Source organism: Clupea harengus, unplaced genomic scaffold (assembly GCF_900700415.2).
Source record: "Clupea harengus unplaced genomic scaffold, Ch_v2.0.2, whole genome shotgun sequence".
Taxonomy (NCBI): domain Eukaryota; kingdom Metazoa; phylum Chordata; class Actinopteri; order Clupeiformes; family Clupeidae; genus Clupea; species Clupea harengus.
The window spans coordinates 1-25,003 of NW_024880256.1; the positions used below are offsets into that span (position 1 = coordinate 1).

Consider the following 25,003-nt stretch of genomic DNA (forward strand, 5'->3'; position numbering starts at 1 on the left):
CTCCAATTTAGGGAGGTTGATTTGATTTGGGTTTCTTTTTATTCCTCCCTCTGCAGACCATCTTGATTCAAAACATCTACCGTAACCCCCAAAACAGTGCACAGACGGCCGACGCGTCTCGCTGTAAGTCCCATTACTCCACAGCAGGGCCGCGCTAGTTAACCCCTCTTTTTGTTATGACTCCCACTCCTCCCGGTGTAGGTCCGGCCCAAAGCCGCTCACCAAGAGGGAGCCTCAGCACTGTTAAGCAGGGATCCCAACCTTACAGCACATCACCTGCACATGGAATATATTCAGAATATCCCACTACGACCAGCAACACAAGGCGATAGTTCCACCTCCCCCAAATAAAAAAAAAGGAAATAATAAGTGCCAGGGAGTCTTTGTGAAGTGTACCCCTCTTTGAGCCCTGTGTGAAGTGTACCACTTATTTGAGCCCTGTGTAGCAGAGCTGTTGCATGGCCTCCTGCACAGGTAAGTGTTGAGTAGGGATGTGACCTGGGCCGTCGGTTGGAACGTAGGCACAGTCATGTCCTCCACTAACCTTGGCTTTTCTTTATCCACAAGGGGCTCAGAACTCTGCCTGACCACATCCTGTGCAATTGGTATTATCGTTCCTATCACGGACCAAGCCAGCACTTAGATATTATGTTAGTATTGTCTGGGGCGTAATGGCCTTGAGTGACCTGTAAGGCATGTATTATCTATTTCTATACATACACATATTTTATGTATTTAAGATAGTTTTATGTTGGGCATTTGTAAATATCCGGTGCATTTGTCCATTAGAATGTGTATGTAAAAGGACGAAGTGTATATAAAAATGAACTGTTTTCTGTTGTTTAGAGTTCTGGTTCATGCAGAGTTCTGCTCTCCTGTCGTTTTCAGCTGCTCCAGATGTTCGGTCTCGTGGATTCACCTAATCCCCCCCTTCTTTCCCTCCAGGCTAAACTCCTGTTCATGCAGTTTCTTATGTTAACAAATGCTGATAATGATCAAAACCACCTTAAAACCCAGCTTTGCTTAGACCTTTATTTACAAAAATGTACGTTTTGTATTTCAGACCATTGCCCTCTTGAACATTTACCGTAACCCACAAAACAATGCCCAGTCTGCAGATGGTTTACAGAGTAAGTTGTCCCCGCCTCACGCTCACTGGACCCCTGCAGGGTAGACTGTAAACTTCTGAGGCCTCTGGTCTCTTGATGTGATCATCTTGTCTGCCATAATGTGCATTTTCTGGGGTTAAGCTATAGACTCTACCCCTTCAAAATAACTTTGTTTGTGGAAGGGGATGGCGCAATAAGGATGCAGATATGAGCCAAGCGTTTCAGATTTCAAAAGGTCCTTAAGGCCCAGGCTTGGCACAGACCTCCAGTAAAATGGAAAGTGAAGCTGATATTTCTCCACATTTTTCAGGAGGGCAGCAGTAATTCAAACCAAATGTTAATGGCCTGAAATGGAGTTTTGTCACGACACAATGTGTTCATTGTAAATTATTGATTATTACTAAACGGACAGAGATTTTCTTCAGTTTTTAATGGCTTGTGTCCATGTTTCTGATTGCCAGGTGCTGTGAGTGATGTGGAAATGCAGGAGCATTATGACCAGTTCTTCGAGGTGAGTGTCCCCAGAGTTGCACTTAGATCAGATCAAATGGGTGTGTGCACTATGTGTTCTGACACTCCCCCACCCGCTGTACGTCATCTTGCATGGCTGTTCGCTCATGCTGCCGTATGTTGGCAGAGCGGTTGTACTGTTGCAAATCATTTCACAATGAGGACACAGTATAATGTTTACTTAGTTGAGATAATGTCCAAGTAATGTGTTCGTGGAATGATGACGATAAGAGGTTGGTTAATGGAAAAACTCTTGTGTCCTTTTTAGGGGTCTTCAATCTCTAAGGAAAAAGATTGAGTAGCCAATAGTTAGATAACTGTTCTATCTGTTAAATTGTCAAACACCAGCAACAGCCCAGTTGGCACTGTAAAGTTTGCTTACATGTTAACTGGCGTATTTTGGTGATGTTATTGGAGACGTTGTGCTGTGAAGGATTTTCTTACATTGTTAAGGTGTTCAGTTGAGAACCACAGAACTACATACTACATAGCCTGGACGGCTGGTGGGAATGACAGGTGTTTGTAACTGTCCTTCACCTGACTATATTCCATCAAAATTAATTTGAAGATGATCCCAAAAGTAGTTAATGTATTTTGTCATGAATTTTCTGTCATCACTCCTTCAACAGGAGGTCTTTACGGAGATGGAGGAGAAATATGGAGAGGTGGAGGAGATGAACGTTTGTGATAACCTCGGAGATCATCTAGTGGGAAACGTTTACGTCAAGGTTGGTCAGAAGTGATATGTTGTATTGGTTTATGAGTATTTTGTGGACAAAAGTAACCGTTGAATTATACTAATTATATATGAGAGTTTTGTTTCCTGCTTTAGACTTAGATATTTTTCTCTTGCACCAACTATTTTAATACACATGGTATTCAAGGTTCAAGTATCACTTCCTGATGTGATATGTTTGAGTGGGCCTGACGACATAATAAGGAAGCAGAGTTTTCAAATTGCATATTGCCAGTGTAAACTTGTTCATGAACTGCCAACACTTGGTCTTGTGGCCTTTGCATCCTTACACTGAAGCCCCACTGCTCCTCTTTGACTCTTAGTTTCGCCGTGAGGAGGATGCGGAGAAAGCGGTGAATGACCTGAACAACCGCTGGTTCAACGAGCAGCCCATCCACGCGGAGCTGTCTCCCGTCACCGACTTCAGAGAAGCCTGCTGCCGCCAATATGAAATGGGGTCAGTCACCTACTCCTCCAGCTATCCCTTCCCTTCACTGGTGACCCGGGCTGGTTTGTAGTCTTGGCCACTATCCTCCGCCAGCCACCTGATACTTTGCCGTGTAGGACCAGGCTCCTATATAATAACATGAGGAAGTGTTTCAGAAACATGTTTGCAGTCACTACCAAAACTGGACAAAAATGGCATGATCAACCCATCATATTTTGCTCCAGTAAAAAAAAACATTTCAGCTATGGAACAATTCAACAATGATACACAAATTTACAAATGCAGGATTATATATGTGGATCTGGTGGCTCTACTTTAGATCTCTCTAAATATGGAAAGCTGCTATATAGTATTTAATATCTTGCTTTTGGTTCCAATCGGATTAAATCAAATCGTTAGCTTGTGAATCGGAATCGAATCAAATCGGGGTATCTGTGCCAAAACAGAGCCCTATTAATCACCCTCTACATGATTTTAGCTCTAGTTTTCCACTCTGTGTGCGTTTGCATGTAACGGGGAGAGACTTAATGATATAACTTTATCAACATCTGTTTGGCAAAAGTTCAGTGGCCGATACTAGTGATATCCCTGCTGTATCAGGCCACAGGTGCTGTCAAGGTTTCTCTTCACACACACTGATCCCAAACTGACCTACTTCTAGAAGCTGTTCTGCCCAGCACCAATACCTGAGTGTTTTCAAGTGCAGGAACCAGATTCAGGTTTGAGGGCACTGGTGGGCATTCAGGAATCCTGTTATGATGTGGGAGCTTGGTTATTGCCATCTATCCCTGCAGGCCAGGCATATCTACTTATTGGCTGAAGATAATCATTTCTATTGTTTGTTGTGACCCAGTTTGACCTGTTATGAGGAGATGAGACTTACACCTGGTGTACTTCATCAACTGAATCTTAAAACATGAGCGGTTTCCGTATCTGACTGCAGTACCGTCTCTCCCCACAGCGAATGCACAAGAGGAGGCTTTTGTAACTTCATGCACCTGAAGCCCATCTCTCGGGAGCTCCGCAGAGAACTGTATGGGCGCCGCCAGAAACCGTAAGCATTAATGTCATTCCAGATACACCCTTACTCAACACACAACAGTCTGTCATGGCTAGGGTTAATGCATTGACTACTTATGAACATTTTGGTTGGGCTTGGTGGGAACTCCAACTGTTGACTGCTCCCACAGACACTTGACCCTAGACTTTACTGGAGAACCATTGTAGTTTCCTGGTTGAATCGCCATCCCTACTTAAAGCCCTGCCTTCACAGAGATTAGTCTTTTGAGCAACATACCTCTGTTCGCTGACATTTTGTACCACCTGCCCACAGCTCTCAGTGCAGAGAGGTATTGTAACGTGTATCTGCTTCTGAAAGAATATGTATGTGACATGATCTCAGTAATTATAGTGTGTGTGTTTGTTAATGATTTATTTCTGTGTATTTGCTGATTGATTGTGTCTTTGACCCTCTTTAGGCACAATTCCCGTGAACGCTCCGGTGAACGCTCTGGTGAACGCTCCCGTGAGCGGCGTTCTCGTTCTCGTGACCGAGGCCGCCGTGATCGCAAGAAGAGGAGATCGAAGGATCGAGAACGTTCAGGAAGATTCTGAGCACAGCCGCGATGCCCCTTCTTTCCTGTCACTCCCCATCTTCCCTTGTCCCTACAGTTCTGAACCAGTCGACCCCACCAAAATGTCCTACTTTCCTACGAATTTTTTCCTTCTCCACATTTTTCTTTTGCTCATTTTTGGAAGATACAACCCAAGAAGCCTTATTTCTCAATAAATGACTTTGTAGTTATTCTGGACAAAGTCCTTTTCTTTCCACAAAGTTTCACTAATGCCAACGTGTAATGCTTTAGTGTTTCTGGTTAACTGTTAATGGTGAAGGCCTGAGGATTGCAGTGAACAACAGGCAGTTACCAAGGCAACAAATGCCAGTTTCATTGGCCAATATGTTTTCACTGAGGTAAAATGTGTATCTCCTCCTTAGAGAAGAGTGCATGCTCAAGTGCATTGCACCTAACTTTTTCCTAACACACGAGTGACCGAAACAAATCAAAGGATTCAGGCTTCATTTGTCATTGTTTTTGCACAATTGGTATATTCACTTAATATGGTGGAAAAAGGAATGTAAGTTGTAAGGCAATTTAAGTTCAATAGGTTGTATGATTAATTCCAGAACATAAGTCTCATCTGGAAGTTAATGGTATTTGCTACCCTAACCTTGAAACATCTGTTGGTATACAAATAAAAAACAAAACAATCTTAACATCTCTGTTCCTCCCAGGTGAGCATGTCAATTTGTATAATCTTGAACCATCCTGAAAGGTTCTCAAAACATTTCCTTGTGAAACCCCTAAACGGCCATCTGCTTGGTAGCGTAAGGATTTTTACCTTCTAAAGGCCAGGTGTACTTTCTTCCACACATTTTCATCTTGGAGAAAATGGTTATTCCCAATATCATTAAACTTCTCAACCATTATTCTAGGCATTTGGCTTCTCTTTTTCTTGGAGTTAATGTTGTGGACTACTGATCCTGTTAAAATTGTTTTCATGGAATCCTCTCCCAAACATCTCCCAATATGTGGTTGGTCGGCACGCATAAAGAAACGCCCTGAGTGCGACCAATCCGAGTGGTCTTCGGACGGAGACTGTCAAAAGGTAATACACATTTCGATCTCACTGAGAACTCTGATTTCAATTCTCAGTGTGTGCGGATTCAAGATAATTGCAGTGTATTGAAGAATCACTGCATCAATTTAAAATAGCAACACTCGTCACGGTAAGGTGAGTTGAGATATTCAGTATGTGACTTGAAATTTTCTTACACAGATGGCATTTCAAAACGTTTAATATCATAAAAGGCGTATTGCATAACAACCAATTAATAATCGTGTAATGGCTCAACATTCTACTTAAGTGGTGTTAAGGATAGGAATTAATATTATCTGCATAAAAAAACTATTTCAAGAACAGAAAGTATAGCTTTATAAAACTGCAAAACCACGTGTAATAGCTGTGCCCGAAAAACATCAAGACTACGGAAGTATGCGTATGAGTTGTTTAACTTAATGATTCACTATGTTAGAAATGTTGTCATTTCATCATTATAATGATGTCTATAGACTATAGCGGAATGATAGAGACAGTATATAGACAATAGAGGGATGTGAAATTCAGATCAAGTGTTTAAGTTTAAAAGTTCAAGGAGTTCATTGCAGCGTATGGCTCAGAGTGATTGCACAGCTATCGTCATTATTCGTTAAAGGGATCTGGACCTCGATATCTGCATAGACCCTGCACACTACCAGCCCTATCCCTACTCTAAAGACAGCTGGTTTCGGGTGGATCTGGTGCATATCTGGACATTAACGTTAAATCTACGCTAGATCCGGTGAAGGGCGAGCGGGTGTTTGGGTCATTATTAGGACGTTGTTGATCACTCCTGCCATAAAAACAGGCTAATTTTACCAGTACTGTTTCTTAGCTTAACAACGTTAACAATTGCTGTTTAAATATACTTTCATTTGCAGAGCTATTGAATTCCTGATGATCGTCGAAAAATAATGTTTGCTGAATTTTAACTATTGGGGCTGTGTGCAGTTTTATTCGTAGTGGGACCCTTGCATTGGACCGTGTCTTTATAAGCATTTTGAGTTTTGAGTTCACAAGTGATGATCAAAATGATCGGATTGGAGTAGTTTAAATGGATTGTAAAGTGGTATCAACAGATACCCCCTCATATTTTTGAGGGTTGGTTGAGGTCAAAAACCGTATGTATTTTGGTAGCACTTTAAAACCAGCTGTGCTGCATTTTCTCTGCCCAAACGTCTCCTCCCAAACGGCTTCAACTCTGCAGTACCTTAAAAGTCTGAAATATCCTGCATGCACTTCTGAAGCCAGAATCGGATAGAATTACATATGATCCAAGCCGTGCAGTTGTATGTATAGATATTTTTCCTGGAGGTGGCTTTCCCAATTGGCCAACACTGTAACACTATCAGTTGTAGTAGCCCCACTAAGCTACAGTAGAAGTTGTTTTCCGTGCTCGCTGAACCTCTCTGCCTGTGGAATGTTGTTTTTTAAGGACATAAAGAGGACTGGAGATTAGTTTTGTGTGGAAGTCATTTTGTGTTAAATCAGCTGTTAGTGCAAGGCACTGTGAAAACAAGGTTTTAACCACTTCTTTCATGTGTACAGTGCATTTGGTCAAGGTCACTTCCTTCTAGATCAAAAATGTTGCAAAGCGCTTGAACACAGAGAGCTTGGTTTTTAAATCACTGCTTCACTTGTTATTCCAAGAATTGGCCTATGCCACAATTTCAGTTTGGCATTCAAATATGTTGCGTTGTAGCTCCATATACTCAAGTCAAGACATGTTCATACCTTTGAGATGCCAGGTTATGTTCTTCCTCCTAACTTTTGTGAATGAAGTGCATGTGGTAGTGGTCAGAGAAGCTTCTGAGTGACAAAACATTCAAGTGAATATTTGAATGAGATGTTCTTCCGTGTTGAAATTTGAGAAACACGCACATGTTGATATGGATCCCTGTACAGTTCTGACCTTCAACAAGCCATGTCAAAACTGTGCACTTCCTCAAACCACGGTGTGATTAAGACTGACATCAGAGCTATGAGTGCTTGTCTTGTACATGAAGTCTAATGGATTGCATTGTAATATAAATTCTAGGGTTAATGTTATAATGTAACATTGTAAATCTTATAATGTAAAAAAGATTTAAATGTAAATCTTATAATGTTATAAGTTACAAGGTTCGAGGAAGTATTCTCAATCAGGCACATGTGGCACAATTATTGATTCATTTTCATTCACAGTATGTTTTGGTCTGAAATGCATATTAATCTCTCTCTCTCTCTCTCGCTTTCTCTCAGTCTACGTAAGCCATGCCTTCAGTTCCTTCCACCAAAGAGAGTGGTGATTTAGGCCCGGTGTGTCCCCATGCAGCACGGAAGAGTGTCACCCTAAAGGAGGTGAAGATTCAGGATGAGCCATTCCAGAGAAACGGGGGAGATGATGTGGATGGACCCATCCGGCTGGAGGGGGGGGAGAATGCTGCTGAAAGGAAGTGGATCCGCCCGGACCTGACGAGCCGTTGCACCTGGAAGCTTGGCATGTCAGATACGGACTCTCCACACACTCAGTGGTTAAGGTGAGAATCTTCCCTTGCCCCTTCCCCTGACTTACCTCTAAAATGGTTTCCCTGGTGTTTCATAGGCTTTCGCAGAAATAAGATCTGTATTTTGGATGAAAGATCTGACACATAGCCTGCTCTGTGCTTAAGCAAGGCACAAGATGGAACTCTTGGACATACAGTTGGACACAGCTTTCAGCAGCCATTCATTTAAACCTGACTTACATAAAAGATCTGCAATTGCAGCTAGACATCATAATGAATCTATCATTATGATTATTATAATGCACTCATTGAATCATCCCAAGCAAAATTTCACATCAACTAATTTTACAGTGTCTGTCATCGTAACCAAGGTTTTACTCTTATCTATTATCTATCTCCAGTATCTTATCCTTCTCTTATAAGTTAAAAAAGAAGACGCTGACACTGGTTTTCCCTCTCCTCATAGGGACACACCGCCGAGCATCCTGCCAAACATCCTCACGAGAATCGGTGACACACCTCTGGTCCGTCTGAACAAGCTGCCCAAGACCTTTGGACTCAAGTGTGAACTTTGTAAGCTTGTTATTGTCTATGTTGACAGTGTATAATGCCTGTAAAAAGTATAATCAACTTATTTTTGACATTTTCATCACACTGTCAAGGTTATTTCTTATTAATTTTAAGCATTTTTATAAATTCAAAGGACAAAGGGTTTTGTCGTGTAAATATTGTGGCCAGGGAGAATCAGTTAGAAAAAGTAAACAATGTAAACAAATACCAGTGCTCGTCCCTGTAGCATGGCTTCTCTGTACATATAAATGTGCAATTTACAGTTATGCTGTCAAATATGAGGATGATACTAATTTAAAAGTAATTCAAATATGAGGATGAGACTAATTTAAAAGTAATTTAAGAATTACTGTAATCATCTTCTTTTGAATTTTTTTTTAAAAGCTGGACACTTTAGGCTATTGCTAGGGCTCAGTTGTTTATTTACATAACTGAAGGCATTTGACCTCCTGTGGAGTTTAGTTCTCAGGGGAAGGTTTCAAATGTGTAAATACTAGTTGAGAAAGAAGCTAAAAAAAAAACCATTTCCTTGAATTGGGCCAGTGCAGGCAACATTGGCCTGTCTGCAGTTTACAAATGTAAATTAAGTGGTGATGGTACTACTCTCAAGACAATACAAATCCACCCATTAATCCTCTCTTAATCTCGATATCATGCTAAATTCTTTTTTTAATGTGTTAATGTGTGTGCATTTCTTATTTTCTTCTTCTGAGATCAGGCTTTAATGAAAAGACTTTCTCATTAACTGGAGTTTGTTTGTGTGTGTGTGTGTGTGTGTGTGTGTGTGTGTGTGTGTGTGTGTGTGAAGTGGCAAAGTGTGAGTACTTCAATGCTGGGGGAAGCGTAAAGGACCGGATCAGTTTGCGAATGGTGTATGATGCAGAGAAGTCAGGGCAGCTTAAGCCAGGAGACACCATCATAGAGCCCACGTCTGGAAACACGGGTGAGTGTGTATATACTGTATATGTGTGTGTTTGTGTTCATACATGTGTGTGTGCTTGTACATGTGTATTTGTTTCAGAGCAGTGTTCTTAGATTCACATTTGGTAGACACTTTTGTCCAAAGAGATTTACAAGTCTTGCAAAGATTCTTAATTTTGTTTTTCTCTCTGTGGCACAGGGATTGGTCTGGCCCTGGTGGCTGCTGTGAAGGGTTACCGATGCATCATTGTGATGCCTGAGAAGATGAGTTTGGAGAAGGTTGGTGTCTTAACAGTTTGAAGAGGATCTTGAATGATCACAGTGAATCTAGAATCTAGTGAATTGTTTTTAGGACAAGAATGTTAAAGAAACATACATGGTTGAACACATTAAATCCCCTTTTTGGGACAGTGATCCAGCAGAGAATTAGTGTGAACATGTGAGCCCTCTAGTGGACTTGAGTGGTATTACCGTAGACAATAGGAACAATTGTAAAAAAAAAAAAAACGACTTTTTTCAGGTTGACGTCTTGAGGGCTTTGGGTGCAGAGATCGTCCGTACACCAACCAGCGCACGCTTTGACTCACCGGAATCTCATGTTGGCGTGGCCTGGAGGCTGAAGAATGAGATCCCCAACTCCCACATCCTGGACCAGTACCGCAATCCCAGCAACCCTATGGCCCACTACGACACCACCGCAGAGGAGATCCTGGAACAATGCGATGGTAGTTAGACACCTACGAATCCTTCTTTCTGTCTTTCTCTCTCCATATCTCCTTTTCCTGTAATCCATCTCTTAATATCCCTATCGCTGTCTTTTCCTTTAAATTAAATCCATAAATCTTTGTAAATATTTCACTCAGTTTTGAGATTCCCATTTCTCTCCTCGCTCCAGGTAAAGTTGACATGTTGGTAGCAGGAGCTGGCACAGGGGGCACTATCTCTGGCATTGCCCGCAAGCTGAAAGAGAGGTGTCCAAACATCAAGGTTAGTGTGTGTGTGAGTGTGTGTGTGTGTGTGTGTGTGTGTGTGTGTGTGTGTGTGTGTGTGTGTGTGTGTGTGTGTGAGTGTATTTGTGTGTGTGCAGGTGGCTTACACTTTTAGTTTGGGAAACACCCCTGGCTTGATCAGCCCCAGCAACTCCATTAGTGTATCCAGCAAGATATGAGCCGAGCTCGACAGGAAGTCCCGCCCACACGTCACAGCTGCCAAGTCTGATAATAAATGGACTTACTGTATACTATACGAAATTACGTAATTGAAATTGAACGAAATCTATTAAAAAAAATTAATAGATTTTCCCTTACCCTCTGTCCTAAGACACTTCAACTAGTTTGGTCTATGTGATGATATGGATGTTTTTTCTTATGGTGTCATGTGTGACAGATTATTGGTGTGGACCCCGAGGGCTCCATCCTTGCTGAACCAGATGAGCTGAACAGGACGGATACGACGCAGTACGAGGTTGAAGGCATCGGTTACGACTTTATCCCTACTGTGCTGGACAGATCAGTAAGTGCGATAGTAGGCATGTGCTGGTAAAGAAATTAAGATTAGATAGACAGCATCTCAAATTATTTAATACTAAGATAGATGTATGTAAATAACTGAAAGTCTAGCTTCTTACTATCCTTATTGTGTGAAGAGGAACACTGGCCTCGTTGTAAAGTTTAAATGAAGGGGTTATTTGAGATTTTAATAATTGTGTGGATTGGATTGTGTGGATTGTAAAGTTGTAAAACTTTGTGTGCATGTGTCTGTGTGTTTTTGTGTGACTCTGCAGGTAGTGGATGGCTGGTACAAATCAAACGACGATGAGTCATTTGCCATGTCACGTATGCTCATCAGAGATGAAGGACTGCTTTGTGGTATGTGAGACCTGTTTTCTATTTCCAGCATTTGAAGGCAAGCACAAATTCCATCTTGTAATTCAGATTGGCAGTTAGTGCCATTGAAGCTTGGGCTTATAATGATGACAGAGAAACATTGTGTTGTTTCTGTGTGTGTGTGTGTGTGTGTGTGTGTGTGTGTGTGTGTGTGTTTCAGGTGGCAGCTCAGGCACAGCAATGGCAGCCGCAGTAAAGTTTGCAAAGGATCTGAAAGAGGGCCAGCGCTGTGTGGTGATCCTGCCAGACTCCATACGCAACTACATGTAAGCTCTGTTACCTCACTGAAAACTCGTCATGGTGGATTTTTAAACCGTCATCCAACCCCACCATGTCATATTCCGTTTTATTAGATTATGTAGTATTCTGTTAGTATGTCATTATGTAGTATTATGCAGAGTTTACATCACTTCCTGGTGGTGTTATTGTTGTAAGAGTTTCGGTTATTGTTTCATGTATAGTCTGCCGGTCAGTATCGGAAAATAAATCCTGACGGGACCAAGACAAGCAGCAATTTTGTTGCCGTTTCTTCACGCAAAATACAACTTTAAAGATTCAGGTGTTGCAGTAGCAAACATATTACTTGCTGATTTCAAGCACTAAAAGTGAATGGACTACTTTGCGGAATGATATGAAAGATGTGATTTAGAAGCACAAAACCAATTCTCAATGGCAAATTCACTTTTTGCAGTGGTCAATGTAAAGAAATATCAGACCTCCGAACATTGGGATAGCCCATTCAGTTCAGTGGAACTTTTTTAAACATTCAAAGGGGCTGTATGATAATACTGTGATAATACATATACTGAGCTTGAGAGATGTGTAATATCTTTGCTATCCAGGTCCAAGTTCCTGAGTGATAAATGGATGGTGCAGAAAGGTTTTCTTAGGGTGGAGGACATCATGGTAAACAAACCCTGGTAAGAAATATTTACAAATGTTAATAGTGCTAGTTATAGTGAATGCTACAAAGAGGAAGCGTATAATCAATCAAAATCAGAGCCGAAGATAAGCAGCTTGTCATCAGTTTTGTGTGTTGCTGGTGATTCCCCTTGTAGGTGGTGGAATCTGAAAGTGCAGAACTTGAAGCTCTCCGCTCCCCTCACGGTGCTGCCCACTGTCACCTGCCAGAGGACCATGAAGATCCTGAAGGAGAAGTTCTTCGACCAGGCCCCAGTGGTGGAGGAGACAGGGTGGGTGTGTCAGGGACCACGGTGTAATTGTGGGCAGATACTACATCAATGGATAATTACATTTTGGGCAGCATTACATTTTGGGGTTGACTAATAGTAGATGGAATAATGTAGCACTGGCCATATATGTAACAGCAGACAGTAAAATAAAGTAGATAACTTTTATTTACTGATTTAATTTCTTTATCTCTCTTTCTCTCACCCTCAGGTTGATTCTAGGTATGGTTACTCTTGGTAACATGCTGGCCTCAGTGTTAGCTGGAAAGGTGAAACCGTCCGACCCCGTCAGCAAAGTACTCTACAAGCAGTTCAATCGGGTGAGTGGGGAAATATCAACATGGCATTGCTACTCCCGGGATGCCTATGTGTATATGTTTGGTTCCTTCGCACTGGCTTTATACTGAGGCCTGATTATCTTAATAAGACTAGATTTTGGTCTTTTGTGTTTTTTTTATTCCTTTTGCCTCTTTTCTGTGGATCTCTTATTTCTCTCTTTCTCTCTCTCTCTCTCTCTCTCTCTCTCTCCCTTTCTCTCTATATCCCATCTGTCCCTCTTTTTCTGGTCAGGTCAAAATCAACGATAACCTTGGGAAGCTGTCCAGGATCCTGGAGACAGACCACTTTGCCCTGGTGGTGCACGAACAGATTCAGTGTATGTGTCCATTTCCTTATAAGGGCAGCTGGTTTTGGATCATTTTGTATCCATGTGTTAACTAAAAGAACCAGAGGGAACATGGTGTATTCATGAGGGCATGAAGTGCTGTCAGGTTGTGGTGGCTTTTTAAAAAAAAAAAATGTTTTAACTTATGTGGCTTGCCAAATTATTGAGTAAATGTTTGAGTTCAGTGCACAGCACATAATGTTACTCATCCTGACATATGTTTGTGCAGAACAACACTGTCACATTTTTACTCCACAGAAACAGAAGAGGGCGCTGTGGTCTAATCTCTCAGTGCACACATCGCTTCCCTTGTCACCATGTTTAGTGTGTCTGTATAGATGTCCACAGCTTTCATAAAGCCACTACATCAGCTAAAGATGAAGCTCAGCAAGGTGGCCTCGGTGGCAGATTTAAAGAGTTTTAAATCCTTAAGACCACAAAGACTCCAATCAAAATAACCACCATCATGACTGCACACCAGATAGAATAATCTACAAAAATGAAATTGATATACAAATAGATACCTTCTAAATTTTGCTTGCCTTGTCTCTTTTTTTTCTCCCTCTTCCCTCTTTCCTCCCCCTCCTCCTCCCTCTCTCTCTCCCCTAGACCTGACCGATGGCTCTCCCAGCCTCAAGCAGATGGTATTCGGCGTGGTCACCGCCATCGACCTGCTCAATTTTGTGACTGCGCGAGAGAAGAGGGAAAGGTCCATGTCTGAATGTGCAGATGAACTCTGAGACATTTGGTGATCTCACTTTCTCTTCCTCATCAGTGGAAGTGGACATTTTTAAGGGCTAGAAAGTAAAAGTCCTACCTTGCTCATGCTTCTCCCATACACTAGGCCAGCTATATTTTTTTCAGCAAGTCTATCCCCTGATGCTAAAGCTGATTAGAAAATTCAGTTCCACTGACATATGGAAAAGGGAATGGCTGATTCAAGTTGTAGGGAAAAGAATACATGACATCCCCTAGAAATATCAGGCCGTATATACTTTCTGTCACAATTTAAAGGCAATATGAAGCATCAAAGTGTTTGAGTCACTCCCCTCAGTGACTGCTTGGTTGACTATAGGTGCCCATTGGTTTTGACAAAGTACAAATAGTTCACATCTGTCCTTTGATAATTAACATTACACTGAAGTTATACAGGCCCTGTCATAGGTTTCAGTACTGTAAAAGCCTCATTTATTTATGGAGATTATGTTAATCTAGACTGGGCTAAATTATGGACTATTTTAGTTGATGATTCAAAAAGCGTATTGGGTCTAATTTATAGAGGCGTTTTAGTGTCATGAACAGACTTAGAATATAACCTGTAGTGAAATACACTGTGGAGTCTAGATTAGTTGAAGTGGTTTTGAACTGAAGACTGAATCAAAGTGAAGGGATGTCTGTTTTTCTATAAACCTGTGCATCTTTGTGTTCTTTTTTAAAATGAATTGTAAAACAATCTTTGAAGATGCACTGCACTTTGTATGATTACAAGCTTATCCAAGGAATTTGTGAACAAAAAAAATAATGTTCTTTAGTTATCTCATTTTTCCTGAGGTGAGAAAATGCCTATTATGCTAAATTACAGTATTTGTTCTCTTACAGACTTGGGTCTTAATATTTGAAGGGCACAATCTTACGTAACTTGTGAACTGACAAAGCCATTAAACTGCTTTTTAAAGTTTTAACCTTTTTGTAATTGTATTGCTTTCATTCCTTAATAATGAACACAACCCACATTAAAATGTTAACAACTGGGTCACGTTTAAAATATTTGTTAAAGCACAGAAGAACAAATATTGGGTGACACTTTACACTGTTGCAAAGCTGAGACCAGATTTACCATTTCAACACCATCTATAAACATGCCTTGTAAGGGCAAATGTTACACCTGTGACATGCTGCGCTCGTCTAGTGAGCGTCGTTTGGCACTGCCGTCTGTGCAAGTACCGCAATCTAGACTATTCTCATTTGTAGTTCCACGTTGGTGGAACGAACTGCCTAGCACTACCAGAGCAGGGGCATCCCTCTCTACCTTTAAGAAGCTTTTGAAGACCCAACTCTTCAGAGAGCACTTCCCTTCCTAACTGGCACTTCGACTAGTGCTTAACTTGCACTTACAGCAGTTACATTCCTGCACTTCTTTTTCTTTTCTTTTCTATTTCGTTTTTCTATATCTTATGTAAAGTAGTATTTATTGTTACACTAGGTCTCTATTGCTCGTAGCTTGACTGTTCTCTCCTTTGTACGTCGCTTTGGACAAAAGCGTCTGCTAAATTACTAAATGTAAATGTAAATGTAATGTGTTGTTTACATAGAAATGTCCACCAGTCCCACACTGTTCACCTGATGTGGGTGTAATTAACCCCTGGCAACCTTGTTGTTTGATTTTCAGAGGCATTTTCTACAGTATAGAGCCAAAACCTCCATTGTATGCACACATTGAGATTGGGACTGGGCTCCTTTTTGATCTTTTTAGTTTTATTCAACCCGTCCTGTTGTTGAAAAAGGTCAAAGGATGTGGTAGTAATATTTGAGAATTCATATATTCTGGTCTGAGGTCCACAATCTGCCAAAAATAAGATAATGTGGGAGGGGAATACAAGCATCTTATGAATAGGGTAGTTTCAGGGACTACATTGTTGAGGGGTTGTGTGGATGTCTTGCCTCCTGCCTTGTCTTTCTTTCTTTCTTTCTGTCTTTCTCAACGCAATACTACTCACCACTACCTCCCACACTGCATTCAGAGAGGGCGAAAATGTGTGTTTCACTCTCCTCTGTCACACACGCTTTCTCTTACACTCTGCTTCATTACTGTCTCCAGAGGTTTCTTAGGCCTGTGTGTTTGAATGTGTTTTGGTGGAGTATTGTTAGAATTAGGTATCAGAATATTGTAGTATTTAGTGTCGTTGCATTTCATAGTATTGTGGTATTGTTATAATGAGGTCTCATTATTTGTGGGTTGTGGCATTGTGGTAATGTGTTTTTATACTGTGAGCGAATGCTCTGGGCTGGCTTTATTGTATGATATGGTAGTGTCGTGTAGCCCTGTAAAGTACTGTAATGTCATGAGTGACATTGTGAGTTGAGGCTTTGTCTGTGTTGTCTAGTGCGGTACAGTTAAATGTTGTGAAGTATGGTGGTGTTGTTGTTTAGTACAGTTAAGTGTTGTGAAGTATGGTGGTGTCGTGTTGTTTACGTAGTACAGTTAAGTGTTGTAAAATATGGTGGTGGTGTGTTGTTGTGTAGTACAGTTAAGTGTTGTGAAGTATGGTGATGATGTATTGTTGTTTAGTACAGTTAAGTGTTGTGAAGTATGATGGTGTTGTGTTGTTGTTTAGTACAGTTAGGTGTTGTGAAGTATGGTGTTGTTGTTGTGTAGTACAGTTAAGTGTTATGAAGTATGATGGTGTTGTGTTGTTGTTTAGTACAGTTAGGTGTTGTGAAGTATGGTGGTGTTGTTGTTTAGTACAGTTAAGTGTTGTGAAGTATGGTGGTGTCGTGTAGTATTGTTGTGTTACAGTGTGCGCTCAGGCTCTGACTATGTTAAACAGCTTATTGATAAAAAGCTGCAGCTTCTGAAAGCTGCTGAACAAGCAGAACCAATGCCAGTGCTGAACACTCTTCATATCCGGCCCCTGAAGCCCATCAGTACACACACACACACACACACACACACACACACACACACACACAAACACAAACACACACACACACACACACACACACACACACACACAGACACACTCACTCAAATGCATGTGAATATTATACTTAACTATAATTATATTACCTATAAATGTAAAATCATACATTCCTGATACACACACAATAGCCTTGTGTTTAAACATGAACACACATGTTTCCAAAACATAAGTGTATATATACATCTACACGTATATACATTAGACGGCGCATACAAACCAATCCATGTCAGCAGCGATAACCAGCATCCAAATACTACAATGAAAACACACACAAACCAAAGCATTCAGTTTAAACATGAACACATGTTCCAGAATATAATGTGTGTATACAAGGGATGCACCCGAATACGAATAGTGCGGTGTACACTGCATTATCTACCCAAAAATGTCAAAAGAAAAATGTCAGCTCCATGCCTGCCATATCTGTGCTTCAACCACAATGTGTCTTCAAATCAATTGATATCATTGTGGATGGCCACAAGATAAAATTGTCCGCAGCATAGATTTCACTAATTAGTCATTTCATTTAATACAAATTATTGAAAAGATATCGATATATTTTTCTGCAATCGCCCCAGCGAGTCAGCGCAAAAAAATATTGGAAAAAAAAAGTTTATGTACTTTAATGTAATTACTGTGGGAAAATATCATCTGTATACTTCCTGTTTCCCTTGCAAACTTCAGTAACGTTACCACATCAAGAAACGGGAACGCTGCATCATTGGAATTTAAGATTATTCCCTTCAACTGAAGGATTTTTTTTAATATAAATAGTTTCTATTTCCAATGCAAAACAGAATCTTTTGATTTATAAAACATTCTTCAAGAAAATGTGTTTGTGGGAAAAAATATGATCTGTATTTTATGAAACCAGTTCAAATATTCAGCTAAGCATACACACACCACCATGACCACCACTGTCATCTTACTGTAGGCCCGGACTGCCTGCCTGGCTCCCTGACCCACGGCGTGTTGTGGTGGCCGGCTCTCCTGGGCTGGAAAAAGGGCCTTGCTGGTGCTTTTCTGATAAGCCTGTGGAGCGGGAGACCCCAAATCCAGCAGGGATTACCCCTAATACACCGCACATAGGGCCAGGGGAAGTCATCAGACCTGGGATCACTGTACTGGGGATACAGCGAGGGTCAGTGGCTGGCAACCATACTGTAAAACAATACAGTGCAAAACAAATACTGGCAGTGTGTGTGAGTTTTTAGACTATGTTAGTTTTGTCAGTTACTGTAATACACAGCTACTGACTAACTATTTGTAACTACTAAGTTTCAAGACTAATGGATTTAAATGTTTCAATACCATTTAGAAGAGTCTTTCATAGGTTCCTAAAAAATCTGAAGTCTCTTTATACCTTTCCCACAGTAAGAACTATTTGGGCTCTTTTGCACTGAGAACTCCATTGAAATACTGATTTGAAGGAACTCGACCTGGGTGAACTACTCCTAATTTCTTTCATGCTAAAATATCCAGCATAGCTTGTAATAAACTCAATTGAGGAACAACCAGTTGGGGTAACATTAGATGGTCCCTATCAGCAATCATTGCTACCACCAGTGAATGGAGACTTGAGCACTTAGAGATGAAAGCAATGCCTCCCTGCTATTGTTCATTCACTCCCACTCTCTCCCTCTGGTATTCAACATAGGTGCTCATTGGTAGACTTGGGTTTGACCAATTGGGATTGATCATTACTTTGAGTTCCACCAGATAGTTCTTTGCAAAAGAATCTACCCTGTCCTACGAGCTAAATGTTTGACCTGGAACTCCCTTTCGGGAACACAATTGGGGCTAGTTCCTGTTCCTTTCACATGGATGTAGACACATTTACCAGTTATCAGAACAAACATGGTTAAGTTCCCTGACCTTGAAGGGGTTCCTTCTCTGTGATAGGGCCTTTTCTTGTCAAAATAGTCCCTCTCACCTAAAATTTTGACAACATTGCTTTTTGGTGATGATTGTAGACATGATTGTAGATCATGCTTGCCTACAGAGTGCTTGCTGGTTCTGCTCCCACCTACCTAAATGCTCTTGTAAGGGCAAATGTCACACCCAGGACGCTGCGCTCGTCTAGTGAGCGTCGTTTGGCACTGCCGTCTGTGCAAGCACGGCAATCCAAACTATTCTCATTTGTAGTTCCACGTTGGTGGAACGAACTGCCTAGTACTACCAGAGCAGGGGCGTCCCTCTCTACCTTCAAGAAGCTTTTGAAGACCCAACTCTTCAGAGAGCACCTCCCTTCCTAACTGGCACATTGACTAGCGCTTAACTTGCACTTCAGCAGTTACATTCCTGCACTTATTTTTTCTTTCTAGGTCGTTTTTCGAATTCTTATGTAAAGTAGTAGTATTTATTGTTACACCATGTTCTTTATTGCTCTTAGCTTGACTGTTCTCTCCATTGTACGTCGCTTTGGACAAAAGCGTCTGCTAAATGACTAAATGTAAAATGTAAATGTAGATGATTGTAGACAATCAGAACATACCTTAATGACTGTGTTGACCTGACCATGAACCCTCCCACACGGTAACCCCCAACTCTTGGGGTTAGAATATTTTTGATTATCCCTGTTCAATCTCCTGACACCTCACACACTCACATACTTACACACATCTTCAGCCTTTCACACACACCCACATATTCAGTGTCATAATCTACCTTTAGTGCACACATATACTCTACCATGCATGCACACCCAAGAAAATCCAGGATTTGTTTTTAACTTGGATCTGTGCCCTTATGGTGGTGATTAAAACATCATGACCTAATTCACAGATGTGCCATGGAGGCAAAAAAGGAGAAAAAAGAAAACAGAGTCATATAAGACATCAGACAGCATAATGCTGCAGTGACCTCATCACAGGATTACGCACATCCGTAATATTTTGAAAGGATTTTTTAATTATTGCTGAATTACTCAAAACGATTAAGTTCCTAAGAGTTCCTGGAAATGCAAACATGAACTAAATCTCTCTCTCACTGAACTTGCTCTCTCTCTCACTGTGTGTGTGTGTGTGTGTGTGTGTGTGTGTGTGTGTATGCGTGCGTGCGTGTGTGTGTGTGTGTGTCTGTGTGTGTGTGTGTGTGTGGTGGTGGTATGGTGATGTGACTGGTGCTCCACTCCAGAGCTTATCCTTAATCTGCCCAATCGGAGTGGAGCATCCTGGGTATTATGCAGTCCTGACTGTTAGACATGGTACATGCTTTGACTCCCCCACAGAATCTCAAACATTGCATTGTTCTGATACATTCTGATGACACTTACACTTGAACTTTCTTAAGACCAAGAGCCTCCTCAGGCCCAGGGATATGCCAAACACCTCAACCTACATTTCAATTAACCCATAGAGGTCTCAATTAGGGGCCAGGCCCCGTGAACCTAGCTTGTTCCCCTCCCAACACCTCCCAACCCCCCAATCCCATTCTCCCTAATTTCAGTTTGTTTTGGCTCGCTCGTTTTCCGGCCAGTCACTGGCATAGCCACGCTCTTCCCGCCGGGATCTGCGGGCCGGGGCCAGACTGTCAGCGGCGGGGCCAGCAAGCGCCCAAGCGATTTTGCTGACTCTGACGTTCCCACCATGAGATAATGCCATTCCAGAGGGATCCCGTCTAAAGCCCCTCTTTCTGCCATTCAGGTATATAAAGCAGCAAGGCTCCAGCACAAGAGAATCACAAGCGCTGCCCACTCATAGGATCCCTACTCTCTCAATCCAGCTCTCTCGCGCTCTCTCACTCAACCCTCTCTTTTGGAAACACTTTAATTTGCTCTGTTTTCTCTGGAAGTTTAACTCTCTCTCTCACACACACACATACATATACGAGCGGACACACATCTTTGGACGCACATACTTGCTCCTTGCTGTCTCCTCGTCCATCGACGTAGACGCATCAAGCAAGCCAGGGTCAGACGCCTGAGTGAGCCGAGCTGAACCCAGCTAAACCAAGCCTAAACCAAGACCAGTTGAGTCGAGTCGAGTCGCTATGGATATCGCCATCCAGCATCCCTGGTTCAGACGGGCCATGACCTCCTTCTACCCTACCCGCCTCTTTGACCAGTTCTTCGGGGAGGGCATGTTTGACTATGACCTCCTCCCTTACGCCGCCTCCACCATCAGCCCCTTCTACCGCCAGTCACTCTTCCGCAACTTTGGCGATTATGCGAACTCAGGCATCTCTGAGGTAAAGGGATGGGTTTCATTTGGGTGGACAAGATGAGAAATGGGTTGATTAATTGGTGTTATTTATGATAACTGCCATTGTCTTTATATGGGCTACAACTACCTAGACTGCATTTATCATCAGTTTGTTGTCTTGATCAAGTCTTTCACCTTGTTTTGGTCTTTGTCTTTTGACACGTAAAATATGTTTGTTTTTTTTCGGAAACATGATAACAATTTCAAACTGTTACTATTTATTTTCAGCTTGAATTCATGCTGTTTGCGCCATGACACCTTTTCCTTTTTTGATGCAGTAACTCATAGACACACAATGAGAGAATAGACTACCTCTGCTGTTCATTTCTGTTCGGTTCTGTTCTGTTCTGTTCTGTCTGTTACTGACAGCAAGAGGGAGGCAGAGGAAAAGATATGGGGAATTGAGGGAGATGATTCAAGGATCAAGGTAGAAAGAGAAAGAGACAGAGAAAACTGAACAAGAAGATGAGAAGGGTGGAGGCAATAAGAAAAGAAGAAAGTCATGGCAAAGAGGCCGACGGAGTTAGAAAAAAAGCAAGGATAGAAGAGAAAGAGAGAGAAAAAGAGGGGAAAAGATCGTCCACAGAATCACTGCATGCTGATGTTCACATTCCAAAGATCTAGAAGAGCAAACGTGTACAGCTGACCCTTTTCTCTTGGCTCATGCACTGGTCTCACCAGGGTCAATATATGTTCTTGTATGTTTCCTTATTGTCCTTTAAACCTGACTTCAATAACTCTTCTTTCTCAGGTGAGATCTGAAAGGGACAGGTTCTCTATCTACCTGGATGTAAAGCACTTCTGCCCTGAAGAGCTAAATGTGAAGGTGTGCGATGACTACGTGGAAATCTGTGGCAAACACGGAGAGAGACAGGTGAGTCTCTGCTGCTCAGAGTGGTGATTGGCTGAGCTTTGCTTTGCACTGGTCTTTTTACATCTGTCATAACCACCACCAGAATCACCCAGACAACTCAACTCTAAAAGGCTTCTGATGTCCCTGAAAAGTTCTTATGTAAACGTTCTGAGATTAGTTATTTTTTCCCCCTTTCTTTTCCGATACCACGCTTTAATTTTTTCCTAGTTCTGCCATCTTCCCATCACTCATCTTCCCTCCTTTTTAAAAATATTTTACTGGGCCTTTGGGAGCGGAGCTCCTCCTCAGCGGTTTTTTGTTGTTTTTACGTCATTTCTGCGTCAGAGCCAGGCCAGGCATTCCAAAAGGGTGTTGTGTGTGTTTGTGTGTGTGTGTGTGTGTGTGTGTGTGTGTGTGTGTGTGTGTGTGTGTGTGTGTGTGTGTGTGTGTGTGTGTGTGTGTGTGTGTGTGTGTGTGTGTGTGTGTGTGTGTGTGTGTGTGTGTGTGAGAGTGTTGGGGTTGTTATCTCTGTGCCAGCCAGTCACACAGAGCCCAAGATGAACTGAGTTATACTTGATCTTGAAATGATGTTGGCAGGACATGAAATGGTGCTTGTCTCACATCTGCTCTTTAATTTAAACAAAACAAAATGTAAAATTTCTCTGATGAAGTTATGAATCCTGTCTCATTGTGTGTGCCTGTGCGCACACACAAGTTTCTGATCATATTTTGTGATTGTTCAGTATCCTAGCAGTCTTACTTTTATAGTTGTAGTGTGATCCTTCCATGCCGAGCGAATACCAGCTGGTCAATGTAATTCACAAACTACCACGTTAATTGCAAATGGAAAGTCAATAGCTAGTTAACAATAAATTCTCCAACGTCATTCCTGGATTTAATAGACAGGTTTAGAGACCTCAGAATTTAAAAGGTTAAGCCTTTGGTGTCCCTTCTGCCTTTCTTTAATTTCTCTCCACTACGTCCAGAAGGGTTGTGCTGCAGGCTGTCAGCTGGCCATTTGATTAGAGCAGTCTGCTTGTTCTCATTAATGAGCTCATCATGTTTTAAGAGATGCATAAAAGGACAGCAACAGGAATAGCCATTGCCGTGGCACTCTGGGCTCCGGAGGTGTCCAAGGCAAGTTCACTCCTTTGGTCATCTCAGAATGACACTAGGGAGGGTGGAGGATGGGGAATGGGTTTGTGCTCCAAGCACTTGTCAATATTACCTATGCTAAAGCTGAACTAAGCTTTGTTGTGCAGGGAAAGGCCCAACTGGACCACTGCAAACTTAGTTAAAATAATTGGTATGTTGTTTTATGCCACTTTAACCTTTGCTCTACTATTAGAGAGTGAGAATACTAAATAGGGTGCCAAAAAGACACACCAGATTAGGTCATGATTACTGTGATGAGGACAAATATAATTAACTCATCTTACTTACACTCAGTGGGGATTAGGGTTTGTGTGTGTGTGCGTGTGTGTGTGTTCCACAAACCCACTGTCCTTGATCACAGCCACAGCCTCACACTTTATTTTCTCCTCCTCTTAACTCTTCTCTTATTTGAATTGCTTGATTACATATAGATATATATATACTTATAGATACACATAAACATATACATATACATACATTATATATGGTTTACATAGCTGTTTCACAGCAGAATATCAGTTTTGATAGAAAATATCAATGGGGGACAACAATATCGATCTTTTTCAAGTCTGTGTACTTTTGATTTCCTTAACCTGTTGTTTGTCTCCTCCATCACCTCCAGGACGACCATGGCTACATCTCACGCGAGTTCCACCGCCGTTACCGCCTGCCCTCCAACTTGGACCAATCCGCCATCACCTGCACACTGTCTGCCGATGGCATGCTGACCCTCTGTGGCCCCAAGACCGGGGGCTCTGATGGCACGCGCTCCGACCGCAGCATCCCCGTCATTCGCGAGGAAAAGAGCAACGCCGCGCCCTCCTCTTAGACGGGCACCACAGCAGGGGTAGGGGGAGGGGGAGGGGGGGTGGTGTCAGGCACCTGAAGGGGTTTGGGGGTGATGCCTGGCCTTCTGGAACAGGAGAGGGGTGAGTTGAGCGGTGGCTGGGGACAGGCAGATTTGGTGAGGAGTCCTTTTGTCACGTTTCAAAAGTAACCAGTGGACGAGGGTCATGCTAAACCCCTCGTCCTTTACCCCAAGTCCTATCCTTCCACCTCCTACTTCCACCCCTGTAGCCTCCCCCTTACCCTCTCACCCCACTCCTCCAGGAAGATATCAGTGTACATCTAGCCTAATATTCTCTCTCCTTTCCACTAGACCATGTGCTATAATCACAAACATTAATATTATTGTCTTACACTACTTCTGAGGATGGATGAAAAAGAGGGGGCTAATGTGGGCCTGGTGGTCTGGACATGACTGGATTGGTTAGTTTGCCCTAACTCAAGTCATCCCACATCCCAGGCCGACTTTAAGGTGTCTTCAGAAAGCCTCACCTGCTTTCCAGCAGAAATTTGACCAGGTCCGTTGACATCTCAAGGACCCAGTTTATGTGAGGTAAAATAGAGGTGTTCGGGGTCATATCTTGCAGAGGACTAAGGGGAATGGGGTGTTGTTATTGGCGGTTAGAGGGATCATTCAGTTTTCCAATTTCAGGAGATTTTCAGTCACTGGTAGCATCCACCCATCCAGGCTTTTTCTCCACTACTTTGTCTTGACTTTTATGATCCCTTCTCTTGTGTCAGAAAGAAAGCTTTCCTGTCCTGTAGCATTAGCCCTGTTGCCCTGCTGATATCTGAAATCACCTGAGAGGTATACACTAAAAAGTCAGTACAATAAAGTTGTTTCATTAACCCAGAAATACCTGTGTGTGGCCTATACTTTTTGTCCTCTGTGTCAGTGTACCACTATGCCTCCATTTTCCCCACCTAGCTGGATATCCAACGACATGTGTGTATTGGTTTAGGTCAGGGGTTTAGATCATGGTTTCACTCTCGTATCATCAGGTTAGTTGTTCTAAAATAATGTGATTGGACAGAACCCAGAACATTCAGAACAAAAATATCCAGAGG

General features: G+C 42.0%; 3 protein-coding genes across 4 annotated transcripts; all 3 read left to right on the forward strand.

Annotated features, from left to right (window-relative positions):
* LOC122131719 (splicing factor U2AF 35 kDa subunit-like) lies at positions 1-5,291 on the forward strand. The gene is made up of 7 exons (XM_042706373.1): positions 1-123; positions 1,064-1,130; positions 1,571-1,620; positions 2,249-2,347; positions 2,679-2,812; positions 3,765-3,857; positions 4,282-5,291. Exons 3-7 carry the CDS (start codon positions 1,591-1,593, stop codon positions 4,415-4,417), a joined length of 492 nt encoding a protein of 163 aa, XP_042562307.1. The 5' UTR covers positions 1-123; positions 1,064-1,130; positions 1,571-1,590; the 3' UTR covers positions 4,418-5,291.
* Positions 5,292-5,442: 151 nt separating this feature from the next.
* LOC122131718 (cystathionine beta-synthase-like) lies at positions 5,443-14,860 on the forward strand. Of its 2 annotated transcripts, none has more exons than XM_042706371.1 (15): positions 5,443-5,596; positions 7,703-7,980; positions 8,414-8,520; positions 9,326-9,460; positions 9,638-9,717; positions 9,959-10,163; positions 10,334-10,425; positions 10,825-10,950; positions 11,222-11,306; positions 11,485-11,590; positions 12,167-12,244; positions 12,383-12,517; positions 12,726-12,834; positions 13,085-13,169; positions 13,788-14,860. In XM_042706371.1, the coding sequence occupies exons 2-15, from the start codon at positions 7,715-7,717 to the stop codon at positions 13,916-13,918; spliced, it is 1,740 nt and encodes a 579-aa protein (XP_042562305.1). In that variant the 5' UTR covers positions 5,443-5,596; positions 7,703-7,714; the 3' UTR covers positions 13,919-14,860. The 2 variants fall into 2 exon arrangements, with proteins under 2 accessions (XP_042562305.1, XP_042562306.1); XM_042706372.1 differs by having other exon boundaries at positions 5,448-5,591.
* A 5,678-nt stretch (positions 14,861-20,538) lies between these two features.
* Positions 20,539-24,792, forward strand: cryaa (crystallin, alpha A). The gene is made up of 3 exons (XM_042706374.1): positions 20,539-21,067; positions 21,833-21,955; positions 23,712-24,792. The coding sequence occupies exons 1-3, from the start codon at positions 20,870-20,872 to the stop codon at positions 23,916-23,918; spliced, it is 528 nt and encodes a 175-aa protein (XP_042562308.1). The 5' UTR covers positions 20,539-20,869; the 3' UTR covers positions 23,919-24,792.
* Positions 24,793-25,003: the final 211 nt, after the last annotated feature.

Bases quoted from the DNA above. Each gene is read 5' to 3' on its own strand.
- LOC122131719 (XM_042706373.1), top strand. From the start codon at position 1,591: ATGCAGGAGCATTATGACCAGTTCTTCGAG. The intron at 2,813-3,764 runs GTCAGTCACCTA...CTCTCCCCACAG, and splicing joins TGCCGCCAATATGAAATGGG to CGAATGCACAAGAGGAGGCT. The intron at 3,858-4,281 runs GTAAGCATTAAT...GACCCTCTTTAG, and splicing joins TATGGGCGCCGCCAGAAACC to GCACAATTCCCGTGAACGCT.
- LOC122131718 (XM_042706371.1), top strand. From the start codon at position 7,715: ATGCCTTCAGTTCCTTCCACCAAAGAGAGTGGTGATTTAGGCCCGGTG. The intron at 10,164-10,333 runs GTAGTTAGACAC...TCCTCGCTCCAG, and splicing joins GATCCTGGAACAATGCGATG to GTAAAGTTGACATGTTGGTA. The intron at 11,307-11,484 runs GTATGTGAGACC...TGTGTGTTTCAG, and splicing joins AGATGAAGGACTGCTTTGTG to GTGGCAGCTCAGGCACAGCA.
- cryaa (XM_042706374.1), top strand. From the start codon at position 20,870: ATGGATATCGCCATCCAGCATCCCTGGTTCAGACGGGCCATGACCTCC. The intron at 21,068-21,832 runs GTAAAGGGATGG...CTTCTTTCTCAG, and splicing joins CGAACTCAGGCATCTCTGAG to GTGAGATCTGAAAGGGACAG. The intron at 21,956-23,711 runs GTGAGTCTCTGC...CATCACCTCCAG, and splicing joins GCAAACACGGAGAGAGACAG to GACGACCATGGCTACATCTC.